The 13215-nt window shown below is 41.3% G+C and overlaps 1 protein-coding gene and 1 pseudogene across 3 annotated transcripts; both read left to right on the top strand.

The window, feature by feature from the left end:
• Window positions 1–774: 774 nt before the first annotated feature.
• Window positions 775–4110, top strand: LOC133922669 (protein At-4/1-like). 3 transcript variants are annotated; one of them, XM_062368087.1, is made up of 9 exons: window positions 778–986; window positions 1547–1621; window positions 1724–1829; window positions 2255–2310; window positions 2798–2875; window positions 2952–3025; window positions 3127–3260; window positions 3361–3456; window positions 3652–4110. In XM_062368087.1, the coding sequence occupies exons 2-9, from the start codon at window positions 1595–1597 to the stop codon at window positions 3801–3803; spliced, it is 723 nt and encodes a 240-aa protein (XP_062224071.1). In that variant the 5' UTR covers window positions 778–986; window positions 1547–1594; the 3' UTR covers window positions 3804–4110. The 3 variants fall into 3 exon arrangements, with proteins under 3 accessions (XP_062224072.1, XP_062224071.1, XP_062224070.1); XM_062368086.1 differs by lacking the exon at window positions 1547–1621; XM_062368088.1 differs by lacking the exons at window positions 1547–1621; window positions 3652–4110 and having other exon boundaries at window positions 775–986; window positions 3127–3225.
• Window positions 4111–7019: 2909 nt separating this feature from the next.
• LOC133920710 (serrate RNA effector molecule-like) lies at window positions 7020–10006 on the top strand (annotated as a pseudogene).
• The last annotated feature ends 3209 nt before the right edge of the window (window positions 10007–13215 follow it).

Raw genomic sequence — 13215 nt, 5'->3', positions numbered from 1 at the left:
TTTTAGTCTTTATGCTGTTCCAAATGGAATAAATGAACTTCTTTTTTGTGTTGTGTTAAGGGCTTAAGGCTGAGACTCATTTGTCCTGAGCTAATGTACCTATATAAAAAATGTTCTGGAGTAACAAAAATGTCAAATAAGTTCTGTTAGTGCTGTGTTGAATAAAATCAATAAACACGAAGCACGCATAACGGCCACTGTTACATTACAAGAGATAGATGTATTATACCTAAGTTTTAACTCAAGAAATGGTTTCAACTTATCCAGTCAGTGGCTGTCAAGTGCTTCAGTTGGACGAAAAGGCTCAGGAATAGGAATGCTGTACGCGTTTCAGATCACAGTTTGCAATGTCTTGGCACTTCCAAGAAAGTGATTCGGTAAGTGGAATGTTAATTTACTTAGCTCACTAATCTTTTTTTGAACTGACTTAGCTCATTAATCATGTCAATTGCAAGCTTAGGATATGTTTGTTAGAGCTCTCATTGATCCAAATTATCTAGGGAAGTGATCATATGGTTAAAAATGATTTCTTGATAAATTTTACAGAAGAAGTGATTAAGAAGTGAATCAATAAAGCTAGTTTTTTTAACTCCTATTATATAATTCATTTTAGATAATCAATGAAAGAACCGAAAATTACAAACTATTCTTTAACAAAGCTTTCACTAATTTTACTGTGAAAACGAATCTTGAAACTCTGCCAAACATACATAGCATCAGCAGCAGCTCATGTCAGCTCTCTTTTCCGGCGAGGCGGCGACACGTCGGGTGTGGCGATGCTTTTTTTTTGCAAAAGAGACCCCACAGTTACTTCGCATCACGTTCTGCTCTGCCTTTTTCCTTCCTTACCCACGCCGCGTGCGCCACCGTCGCGTCCCAGCACTACCGTCCACCCGAACGGCGGAGACGAGGCGATGCCATCGGAGGCGGGCGCGGGGGACGAGGAGTTGGAATCGCTGCTCCGAAACTTCCACCGCGTCTCCCAGGTCAGTGGCAGCGCGGCACCCCGTACCGCCCAGTTCAACCCCCATCGGTCGGCCGCGAATCGCGTTTGCTCTGCACCCGGTGTTACTGTCGAATCGCGCTCTGCGCTAGCCCGCTCAAAATCGTCGGTGTCTCGGTCGTGTGTTGTTGCTCCAGTGACCAATTTGAGACCTGAAAGTAATCGTTCGTTGAACCTTGCAGTCTATTGTGAGGCAACGCGTGCTCAGCTGATGTTTGATGAAATGTGGCAGACATGGCGAGTGTGAAATGGGTGTTCGGTGTTTCCAGGAACATTGAAATGTTTGATCAAATTTCTTCTCCAGAAAGTAGGGTGGTGTTGGTAACAGCTACCTGCCAGTTCGTTGTGGTATTAAACCAAGTTGTGGTTGGCATGCAATAGAATTTTTTGTTGTCAACTTGTGATAACCAAATGGCGCCTGCGAAAATGTCACGACGTGTCAGTCTCATTGACCCATCTTTGTCTTGATATAATTGACGCTAATTGCTTCCTGGAATTTATGGCATGTTGTCGCAGATGCTTGACTTACCCAAATTGATGTAGGAATAGGATAGTCCATCAGGCAGGAGAAATTGCATAATCTCTGCTCGGATGCTCAAGCTTTTTTCGAAGAAAAATGTATATGTCTAAATCTGTGAATCTCCATTGTCTAAGGAGATGGCCTATATCCTAGCACGTTCTGTGCTATATATTGATCTTGTGTAGTTCTTTTCCTAACAGGGGTATAAAGATGCACTTATGGAGGTCCAGGCTTTAAGAGTGAACTACAGTACTGAATCCAAGAAGCGAGAAGTCCTTGAGTCACGTATTACAGATCTGCAGAGAGGTTATCTAAAATTTCAGTGTTCTCTACCAGTTTAAATTCACTTTATTGTTCTTCTAATAATGTAAATTAAGTACTACCTCCGTTTTCTTTTAGATGTCGTTTTAGCCTTCGGCACACAGGACAATGTTGCAATAAATTCTTTCATACATGACATGTTTACCCCTCTTGATTTCTCCAACATTAAATCAAAAGCACACAAGCCACCAATCCAACACACTCATTGAATTTAAACTTCACTTTCCAATAGACTTTAATACGGACACTCTAGTAAACACCACCTTGAAAACCTAAAACGACATCTATTTAAGAACAAAATCAAATTCCTAAAACGACGTCTTTTTGAGAACGGAGGTAGTAATAGCTAATGATTTACTCTGCTTCCTGAGGTCGAAATAAAGAAATGAGTAATTGTTCATGCTATGCAGATAATGAACGATTAAGAAGACTGTACACTGAAACTTTGTTCAAGTTCACCAACCAGGTAGGTTGCTATTTACTATGTGCAGTTATAAGGGGGTGAAAATGTAGTACTTAGATGATGTCACAACTAAACTAAGAGGCATGTTTCAATGCTAATACTTTATATAGATGGGAGCAAGTAATAAATTGAGTAGCTCAGCTTGAGTCCTGTGCAGACATTTTCACTTATGATCTTAAGTTAATTTGGGACCGGGGTCTTCATTCCATGGGAACAGTTTTAACAGAACTTGTTGATTGCCTAATGCTTCTTTAGCTTGGTCTTGATTTTTTGTTTCTTTTGTGGAAAATTCAAAATATTTTGTACATGTACTATCTTAGCACTTCAAAGTGTCTCAACATCTGTGCAAGGACATTGTGATGGCCAGAAGATAGGATGGTGGGGTTGTGCCATCAAATTAAATTATATGAGACGTGCATTGTTCAGTATGCAGAGCCTATTACTGTTGATAAAACTTCGGATCATTTCTGATATGCTTGCTGTTATTCAGGTGAAATTTCACGCAGAATCTCAAAGCCTGAAGGAAGAACTGGAAAAGGCAAATAGCAGATTGCTATCCATGGAAGAGGTAACTAACCGCCTCCCAAGTCCTAAGCATCCATGTCATACATAAAATGAATCTAACAATTGTCAATCTGATGCAGTATCATAAGAAGGAAATCGAGCAGCTTAAGCACAGCAATGAAATGAACAGCAATGCGCTGGAGAGTGAGCTCAGGTAAGAAACTTTGTTTTGCGGGAGACAGGATATTCAGATGAAATTTTCCTGTGTGATTGTCTTACGAAAACTGAAAGAGCTAATAAATGTCCTACAATCAGCCGTGCTCTTGTTCAGCAAGCAACAGATGAAGCTGCGATGAAGCAACTGAAGTTGGAGCTGAGTGCTCATAGAGCTCACATTGACATGTTAAGTAGCAGGTTGGAGCAGGTTACTGCTGATGTGCATTCGCAGTGTAAAGTTCTAACTTCCCTTCCATGTTTTAGGAGTAATTCTGCTTCTTGAATACTGTCCCTATGTTCCCTGATGGAAATTCTTCCTGGTTCCTGCTACAGATAAAAATGAGATCCAGGATTTGAGGGATGTAATTGCTGTTGAACAGGAGGAGAAAAAGGGCATGCTCAGGAAGCTTCAGAATGCAGAAAATGAGTGTAAGTTTAATCTGAACTACTCAACTGAAGAAGCGATATAAGTTTTTGCAAACCGCACAGACATCATGAGTCAATTCAAACAGCAGAATGATGTATTGTTCCATGGATACGTATTTCAATTTTCAGCCGTATGTATGTTTAATCTTATCGGTCAGTTGCGTTGACAGCATTATTCATTGTTTTCTCGTGGTTCAGTGAGGATTATGAGGATGAAACAGGCAGAGCAGCATAGGGATTCCGTCTCCGTCCAGCACGTAGAAACGCTGAAGCAGAAGGTCATGAAGCTCCGGAAGGAGAACGAGTCCCTGAAGAGGAGGCTGGCGAGCTCTGAACTGGACTGCTCATGAAAAGTGAAAACTGGGGCCGCTCGCGCAGCACAGGAGTCAGCACCGTAGTTTTTGTCCCGATGTGCATACCATCATACTAAAAGATGTCAGACTTAGGCAGCTAGACTGCTGAGATGCATGCACGGAACAAAAGTATGAATACCATGCAGCGTTCTTGTTTTCTTTTCCATTTTTGTAGCCTATGGATGAACGTACATCGTCTCACTGTTTCATAGTTCATATTGTAATGTTCACAGAATTTGTTGTTGTTGTGTTTTCCTATCATTTTTCTTATATAAAAACTGGTAGTGCTCTTTGCAGAGGATCATATGTTAATGCATGTGCCACAGTAGCATGCAATCGTTTCACTGACTGCAGCGGATCTCCTTCGGGCCTTTTTCACGCAGCAACATCGGGACACTTGGTAGTTGAGACCTGCCATCTGATATCGCAATATTTTTCTTGAATGTTAGTCTAATGGTCTCCAATGTAGTAGTCGTTAGCAGGAATCAAAATTTTGCTAAAATTTCATGCTCGGTAATTTCGGAGGAGGACAAAATATCTTTTTCTGGAAAAAAAATTTCACCGACATGTGAGACCCACATAGCAGTGGACGAAAAATGACCAAAATTTCAATGAAATTTCATGAATTTCAGTGAAATTTTGTGAATTCCGATCTTTCCACCTGTGATCGAAAAAAAATGTAAAATAAAATTGAAATCCCTTGTCGCTACTGCTCAGCAATCAGCATGCATCATGCAGCATGTGCTGGCTCTTCTGTTCATTGTTCTGACAGAAGTTATTCATACCACCACCAGCAGCAGCAATGTACTGTACCTTCTATTGGGCTTTCAATTTTCAAACCCGTTTTAATTTTGGCCCGTATCTTTATATGGCCCAACCCAAGAATCATCAACCCATGTGTCGTAACTGTTACCCATATGAACTCCCTCGGCCAGCTGGCACCACCTTCGCGGCGAGCTCTCTATGATCACTTTCCTTCCCTTCCCATCCCTCCGCTCCCTCACTTCCACTTCTTGTCGTCTTCCTTCTCCACTCCCTTCTCTTATATTCTCTCCTCCGTTCCAACCGCCAAAACCCTAAACCCCACTCCTTCGTCTGCCTCGATGCCTCCAATGGAGTATGTGCTCTGCTCCCCCAATGCATCCCTCGTTCCCACGCCGCCGCCTCCGAACGTCGACGATCACAAGCATGGACACTCGCCGGAGGACTTGCTTCCGCTCCCTCCCCCTCCCTCACTGGGATCATCACAGCCTGAGCACATCAACAACTGCCTCGAGAGAGGCAAGCGGCCTTCTGGAAGAAGGAGGAGGAGCGCCAGCCCCGGAGCGGGAGGGGGCCAGTGGGGGTGGCACCGCCGCTCCCCATTGCAGAGGTCACCGTCGTCCATGCCACCAAAGCAGTCCCACTACGATGATAGGTCTGGCCTCCTTGGCCCGTGGCCCGCAAGAGGTGAGTAGGGCCGGCCTTGGAGGGGGGCAAGTGGGGTGGCCTCCCCTGCCCCTCAAAATCCAAGGCCTCCTCCCATATCGTGCATCAGTAATGCATGTGCGTTGACATTTGATTATGGTTAATTATTTTTATAAGCTAAGAATGTTTTTGAAGTTAAATATTTTTGTTATGGTTGATATAACAAACACTTTACTGAAAGATAGATTTGAAGAACTCTAAGTATTCATAAGTATATTTGGGTTTCTACTTAGCTCGACAATCTTGAAGTGGTTAGATGATACTGAATAAAAAGATTGATGCACTAGATTTGCAAATATTTTTTCTCTAGATGGTTTATAAGATGTTGAGTTAAATGATCTAATGTCTAAGTTAAGAGTTATGCAATTGACTTTGCCAAATATGCTAATATCTTATATGAAGATTTTTGAATATATCAAAGAGATATATTGTTATCGTAATGTTTCTATTCATTATCAAATCCTATTTACTGTGCTTATGGTTGTGGCGTCAGCTGAAATAAACTTTTCAAAGTTAAAATTATTGAAGAACTATATGAGCCCAACAATGTTTCAAGAAAGATTAATTTGTTTGGTAACTTTATGAATTGAGAAGCAATTTCTAGATGAGATTGATGTTGATACCATCATCAATGATTTCACATCTAGAAATATTAGAAGAAATTATTTAAAATGACATCTAGAAAGTATTTAAGGTGAGCGTTATTTTTTATATATTTTAAGTGTTTGTTAGAAATAAATGTTTTTAATACACATAATATTACCTTTATAATTTACATATTAATTAATTTTTCAATGTTTCAATTCAATGAGCCCGTTTTTAATTTCGTCTTGAGCCATCAAAATCTCAAAACCGGCGCTGTAGGTGAGGCTTCGGGTGGTGGACGTTTCAATTTGTTCTCCGGCCGGCTCGTCGGGGGTTCCAAGCTGATTTATGATACTAATCTTGGTTTTTGTGTTTGGGATTGTGTGGCGCAGCTCCGGGGACGAGCAAGGCCGAAGTGGAGACTCTGGAGGCAGGGGCAGGTATACCCGGTGAGCTAATTACGGTTTGGTCGCTGGCATTTCCGAACTAATTATTTCACAAAATTGTGCATTGAATTGATCTCAGTACGAAATCTTAATGGCACAAATAGTATGTGAGGGGTGTGGTTTGCTTTCTCAATCTGCCAGGCCTCCTCCTTCCTGCATTCACAAAAAGTTGATGAATTTGCATCGATGTCGATGTGAAAACTCCTTACCAACCATTTCCTCAAACAAAAAATATTTCCTCAAGAAACTCCTTACCAACCTTCAGAATTCTGAAGAAACAGACTTCGAACCTGTCAAGGTGGATATAGTTCGTCGGTTACTGTTCTAAGCTGCTTCCTGGAACACTATAGGTGTCGGAGATTTAATTTACATTGTGTGATAGCTAGGTGGGCGTCTGATGTGATTTCATTGCTACACATAGTTTGAGTTGTGTAGCTCCCTAAGTTGAACATCTACTCCATCAATCAATACGGTGCTTATTGGCACCCTTATGGGATAAGCTTCTTGGTAGAGTTACTATGCACTTGATAACACGAGTTGGCATAAGTACTTGTGGGTCTACCTCTAATCGAAAGTGAAATTCCTAATAATAATCAAGCATCAGATAAGCTTCTTGGTAGAGTTACTATGCACTTGATAGCACGAGTTGGCATAAGTACTTGTGGGTCTACCTCTAATCGAAAGTGAAATTCCTAATACTTTTAGGGAAGGATTAATGACATACAAACAGTTTGTCCAGGTTCTTGAGGATGATGTTTCGCCAGCTCAAGCCGAGGGCAGGGTGCGGCCGAGCCTGCCGGGTTCAGCCCTTGGTGTCGCGCTCCTCTATATTGGTTTCTAATGAAGGCTCCGGATAAAAGAGACCCGGTGTTAAAAAAACAAGAATGAAGATTGGTATGCTGAAAAAGATTCCTTATTCAAGCGTTAATTGTACTCTATTAATTACATCATTTGATTGGTTCCTTGTGGTTTGATATTGATTGCAGGTTGAAAGAAAAGTACCACCCAACAAACTTGTTGTCAGTTATCAAAAGGTTAAAAGTTTGCTTGCCCATTGTTCTCGTAAAAAGTCTGTGGATAGCATTTACAAGTATTGTGGTCAGGAGGTCAAGGCTTGCATTTAAATAAGAGATAAGTTTGGTAGGAATTAGATTTTATTGGGTCAGGAGATAAAGTTTGATTAGTATCGAATTCAGAGGTAAGTTAGGATTTAGAGTCAAATTAGGATTGTAATTCTCCCTCTGTGTAAAGATGTAGCCGCATATCATTGTAATCAAGAAAAGAAGAATTAATCTAGTCTCTCTAATATTCTAAGTCACTCCAATCTCTAGTCTAATATCTCCACTAGTAGCCGACGCCGTCTGGCTATCCTCCCGGTGGGTGTTTATCCCTATTATGATCTTAAGATCATAACTTCTGGTATCAGAGACAGACCTTCCTGAGACCCCCACCATGCCAAGATCAGCTAACTGGGCCACCCTAGACGTCATCCTACAAAAGCTGGATGCCATGTAAGCCATGTTGCGCGACATCGAACTTCAGCAACGGGCGCACCACCTTGCCATCATGCGCCTGGAGGCACAACACGACTCGTCTTCATCCACACACGCGCCAGCTGCGCCACCACCCTCGACACTATCTAGGATCGCATGTCTCCACAGCGCACAATCAGCGTCATTGGCCCGCATGTCGACATCGTTTGCCGCCGGACCGCACACTGACCCTTCTTCAATAGCACCGGATGGCTCCGTACGATTTGCGTCTGCGCCACCAATCAGCTCGCACCTAGTTGTTATTGCCACGACTATTGTAGCACTGCCATCGCTTCCCATGATGATGACGCCAGCTACGACACCACGCTCGACAACATCTCGATTCGGCCATCTCTCTTGCGCATGATCTGCATTGCCATCGCGCAAGCCAATACCTCTCAACACCAGATCACACGTCGGTTCTCCTCTTTCAACACAATCGCCCCACTCCATGAGATCCATGACTCTGTCGGTTTCTTCACCACTGCAGGCCACAGCCATCACTCCGTGCCAGGATCCGCCCGCTCGCCGAGCTCTTTCATCAACGTGGGGCCTTCTTGGACTTCAACCATGACCACCACCACAGCTCGAGGACGAGTTGTCTAGAAAGGAGGGGTGGAGATGTTATGGGCAAGAGATAAGGCTTGCCATTTAATTAAGAGATAATGTTGGTAGGAATCAGATTTGATTCGGTTAGGAGATAAAGTTTGATTATTTTTCAATTCAGCCAAAGATAAAGTAGGTAAGTTAGGATTTGGAGTCGAATTAGGATTATAATTTCCTCTCTATATAAAGGGAAAACCACACATCATTACAATCAAGAAAAGAAGAATTAATCTAGTCTTCTTAATATTCTGAGTCACCCCAATCACTGGTCTAATATCTCCCATATCCTCCCGACGAATATTTTTCCCTGTTATATCTGAATCATAACAACAAGAGACATAAGTTTTCGTAAAATAGTCTGTGGATAGCATTTAAAACAGACCATAACATGTGTCCTAGTTACATGGAACAATTCCTTTTGATATGTGCTATTACTTAGTTTCTTATTTCCTTAGTTTTAACTGAGTTTTTTTTTTTGTTGCTGATTGCTAATTATTAATGTGCCATATTATCTTCACTCAGGAGGAATGAGTTTTGCAAGACTGTAGCAAAGAATTTGATTTTTGATTTGCGGACTGGAACTTTGGACCTTTGAGATGCATCTGTATAATCTGTGTCACTATAAATATTGTGATGTTTTATTATTTTTTGCCGATATCTTGATTTTTTGTGGTGTAGTGGTCCTAGGGTGACTGCTGGAGCAGCAAGTAAATCAGGAAATGGCAACGATGGAAGCTCTCAGGATGATGCAGATTATGGTGGCAAGAAAAGAATGCATGGAAGAGGTCACCATAAAGAGATTGAACCACTTTCAGCTGTTCCTAAAGCTCATCCGGTCAGTTCACGGTATCTACGAATTCAAACTGACATAGACCAAACTCTCGCTTTAGTGAAGAAGCTTGATTCAGATAAGGGTATTATGGGAAACATCCTGTCGAATGTTGACAAATCACATGTCAGGTCCATGGGGCCTTTGGTTATTGTCCGGGGCTTAACTGCTTACGTAGTGTCAAGGGCCCTGAAGGTGTTGAGCTCCTAGACACTATTCTTACACTATTCTTACCTATGTCTGAGATGAAATATGCAAAAGGTTTTCGTCATGTGAGAGCTGACAAGAGTGCCAGTACGTCTAACATCGATGCTGCTGAATGGGAGAAGAAACTGGATTCCTTCTGGGAAGAAAGACTGGTGAATGAAGAGGATCCTCTAGTTGTATTGACTGCCAATGAAAAAATTGATGCAGCAACTGTTAGAGTTCTAGAACCTTATGTCAGAAAAATTAGGGACCATAAGTACGTGTGGAAGTATGGTTGTGGAGCCAAGGGATGTGAAAAACTTTTCCATGCTCCTGAGTTTGTTCAAAAGCATCTGCCCGACTTGGTCTCTGTTTGACTTTGAGAGTCGAAGACGACATCTATTTCCAAAATTACATGGAGTAAGTTTCGATGCGTCCACATACAACTGAAAAACACTATATGTAGAAGTGACACAATGTGATGCTTATCCTCTTTTATCTTTTTGATGCAGTGATCCAAATGCCCCTGGTGGAATACCGGTTATGTAGCGATCCGTACCAGTAATAATCTATTCGCTTTTTAGTTTGTTCCTTTTTACTGATATTATTCTCAGCATGTTTTTGTTTGTTTGTACCGTGGGCGAAAGAAAATGTGATGCTTGTCTAAACAAACTCTAAATATGAACCGCATGATCTAGAGTCCTCCTCGGTCTCGCAGCGTGCACATCGTGGCAAAAGTGCCCGTTTCTTGTCAACTTTTGTTGTTATAGAATTGCCTCTTAGATCATCCTAATAGTTATCTTAAATTTTCATTTTAAAAATATTATTACAGTATTTTTTATTACTGTTACAGTATCTTTTATTTTTTTTCATCCTCAACAGCTACCCTATTTCCTACCTTCTATTACTCTTCGCCTTCCTCCGAACTCACCGTCAGCTCTATGAACAGCACTGCTACAGTGTTGCTGCTGCTACAGTAACTCGGCAAATGTAGAACAACAGTTTTCTCCGCAGCACTGTAGCACTGGATTCCCCTGGATGGGAATCTAGTGGACAAGAATTTCCAGTGCTACAGTGCTTTACTAGGTACCGTAGCACTGGACCACTACTGGAGATGTCCTTATGCTCCAATTTGTTGTTTATTCCCATTGTACTGCAAACCTGCAGCATCACTCTTTTTGCCCATGCTTTCAAAAAACAGATAATGTTACATATAAAGTACGGACCTGCCCTACCATACTGTTTCCTTTCAGAAAAGAAATAAAGAAAGAAAAGAAAAGAAGCAAAGAAAAGGTCACCTTCCATTTCCAGTCACCTTTGCTTTACAATGAACCAGCTACCGACAAAAAAGAAGTATGGATAATTTGGCAACTTGCTAAAGTCGAGATTCCATTTTTAGATTTATATGTCGCTTTTCTTATGGTATACCATTCAGCTTTGATTAGAACCTCAAGTGAACTTTTCTCTTTTGTTGCTACATACTTATTTTTGCCTTATGTATGTTGGCCAAGGGAAATTATATCGTATATTTAATTACTGGTAAATATAGCAACTAGTGATATTCCCTCAAATTCTAAACTTCCTTTTTTACATCTTTGTTGTTAACCCCACTTCCTTTTTTGCAGGATAGAATGAAACAAAGCCCTGACGAACAGATATTTGCTTTTGGTGGACGGGGTTCAAATGTCCCAGCTGTCGTTGAGTTCCCGCCTTTACCAGTGCCAATACCTGTGCCTGGTGCTAGGTACGTTTTGTATGAGTCAGCTAATAAATTGGTTAGGTGGTCCAGTCATACTAAAGTTGGCGTTTGTTTTCTACTTCTGATTTTATATTTGTTGCTACCAGAAGCTAGAAGTTAGAACAAACGGGGTTCTGAAGAAGTAGTTTCTGGAAAAGTCAGAAGTCTGTTTCTGAGGAAAATAAACTAAAGCTAAGAAGCTCGCTGAGAGACGCTTTTCTGATAAGCTAGGTACCGAGAAGCTAAAAATTTATTGTAGAAGCCAACAACATATTTCTAAAAACAACTTTTCAAACAAACCAAAAACATAAACTCAAACAAACAGACCCTTAGCCCATTTTGGTCCTTTTGTTCCTGCGCCTCCAGAGGGGATGTGAAGTCAGAGATGAACAATGTTCCATGAGAGAAGCTCTATAGATTTACATTTATTTATTATAGCACATGGAATTGGACCTTTTTTGCGAAAAATACTGTACCATCAAATCTGATTATTCCATCTCAAATCCAACGGTCCATAAGGATTTGAAGTGGTGAAGTCAAGGATCCCATTGGTAGCCTTGCAGATGCTGCTAGTGCAAAGACCTCCAAGACCAAATGGTGCTCAACCCAGGAAGCCTGCGATTCTGGGATCAATGATTTCCATGTATCCGTCATTCCTGATTGGCCCTCGTCCTCTGGGAAGGTTAGTAATCTTGTCAAGTCTGCTTCGTTAGCTTGCTTTTGATGGTGTCTATAGGAGATAATTTTTACTCCACTGCTTTCTTGTGGGTTAGATAAATGTAAGATTCTAAAATGTTTATCACATTGCTTTATGATTCTATATGAAGAATTAGTGTACTGCTATATAAGTATGTCGCTACCACATTCACTTTTAATGCAGCAGAGTCTCTGCTTGCAATGTCTTGTAAGTTGTAACCTTGTACTCTGAATTTAATTAATGAATTCCCTAGAAAAAACTTCAATGCTATGTTTACCTCCTTTTTCTTCTGCCATTGCCTGTTTTGCATAGAAAACTTCGTACCTTCGACAGTTTTCCAATATGTTGTAGTCTTGTCATGTAGCAACTGATTGTGGGGTTCAATTGTCGTATATTTCGCTGTTTCACTATTTTGAAGCTAAAGAATGTCATAATTGATTTATTGTCTTATTGAACCTTCACTTCCCCTGATTATCCTTTTCCCGGCTATTTTTTTTAAGAAAAAAATCGGCGAGTGGCTATCTAGTGAATTGTTGCTGATCTTGATTGCAGTTACGAAGATCTTGACGCTCTTAAGGAAGAAGTTGCCGCTCTTGACTACAGCAGTTTGTAGAGAATTTCCTGTTACCCAGGCTGATCTGCTGATAACAATATTTCATCCAGATATCAAGTATAACTGACACGAGAGCAAGGTCACGTTCTGTTACTGAGGCATGACAAGTAGGGAATATTTTAGGTCTCAAATGTGATGCGATGTCGTATTCTGGTTTATACCTCCTCCGATGATATACGAGAGAGCATATTAATAGAACCCTTATGTAACAATTCTCTAATCTCTACTATATAAAGCAGAAGTTGGTTTATGCGACATCCCTCCAGCTCCTTTCCGCACTCCACCTAATAAAAAACCGTTATCTAATAAAAAAACAATTATGTCTACTATATCTATACAGTCTATCCCAATAACCCGGGAAAAAAGCGTGCCCCACTCCCCCACGGTGCCCGACCCACAGGAGGAGGCGAAACGGTGCCAGACCCGCAGGAGGGGCGGCGGGACCCATGGGAGGAGGTGGTGGAGGGGCGGTGACAGAGGTGCGGCGGAGGGGCGACCCGCAAGAGGAGGCAATGAAGGTGCGAGGAGATCGTCTCTATTCATGGTATTCAGTTTCAGTATGCTAGCTCTACAATGAGGGTGTGTTTGATAGGGATCTATATTCTCGTAGAAACGTTTCGGTTCTAGATTTTCTCTGAAAATATTTCTTTGGTGAATCAGAATCACCTCTAGAAACCGTTTGGCGAGATGTCTGAATTCAATTTCTTGAA

Source organism: Phragmites australis, chromosome 6, assembly GCF_958298935.1.
Source record: "Phragmites australis chromosome 6, lpPhrAust1.1, whole genome shotgun sequence".
NCBI lineage: Eukaryota > Viridiplantae > Streptophyta > Magnoliopsida > Poales > Poaceae > Phragmites > Phragmites australis.
This window is presented reverse-complemented; position numbering and strand designations above follow the sequence as displayed.

Coding starts and splice junctions, on each gene's coding strand:
- LOC133922669 (XM_062368086.1), top strand. CDS start 915: ATGCCATCGGAGGCGGGCGCGGGGGACGAGGAGTTGGAATCGCTGCTC. Junction 987..1,723: donor ACTTCCACCGCGTCTCCCAG/GTCAGTGGCAGC, acceptor TTTTCCTAACAG/GGGTATAAAGATGCACTTAT. Junction 2,311..2,797: donor TGTTCAAGTTCACCAACCAG/GTAGGTTGCTAT, acceptor GCTGTTATTCAG/GTGAAATTTCACGCAGAATC.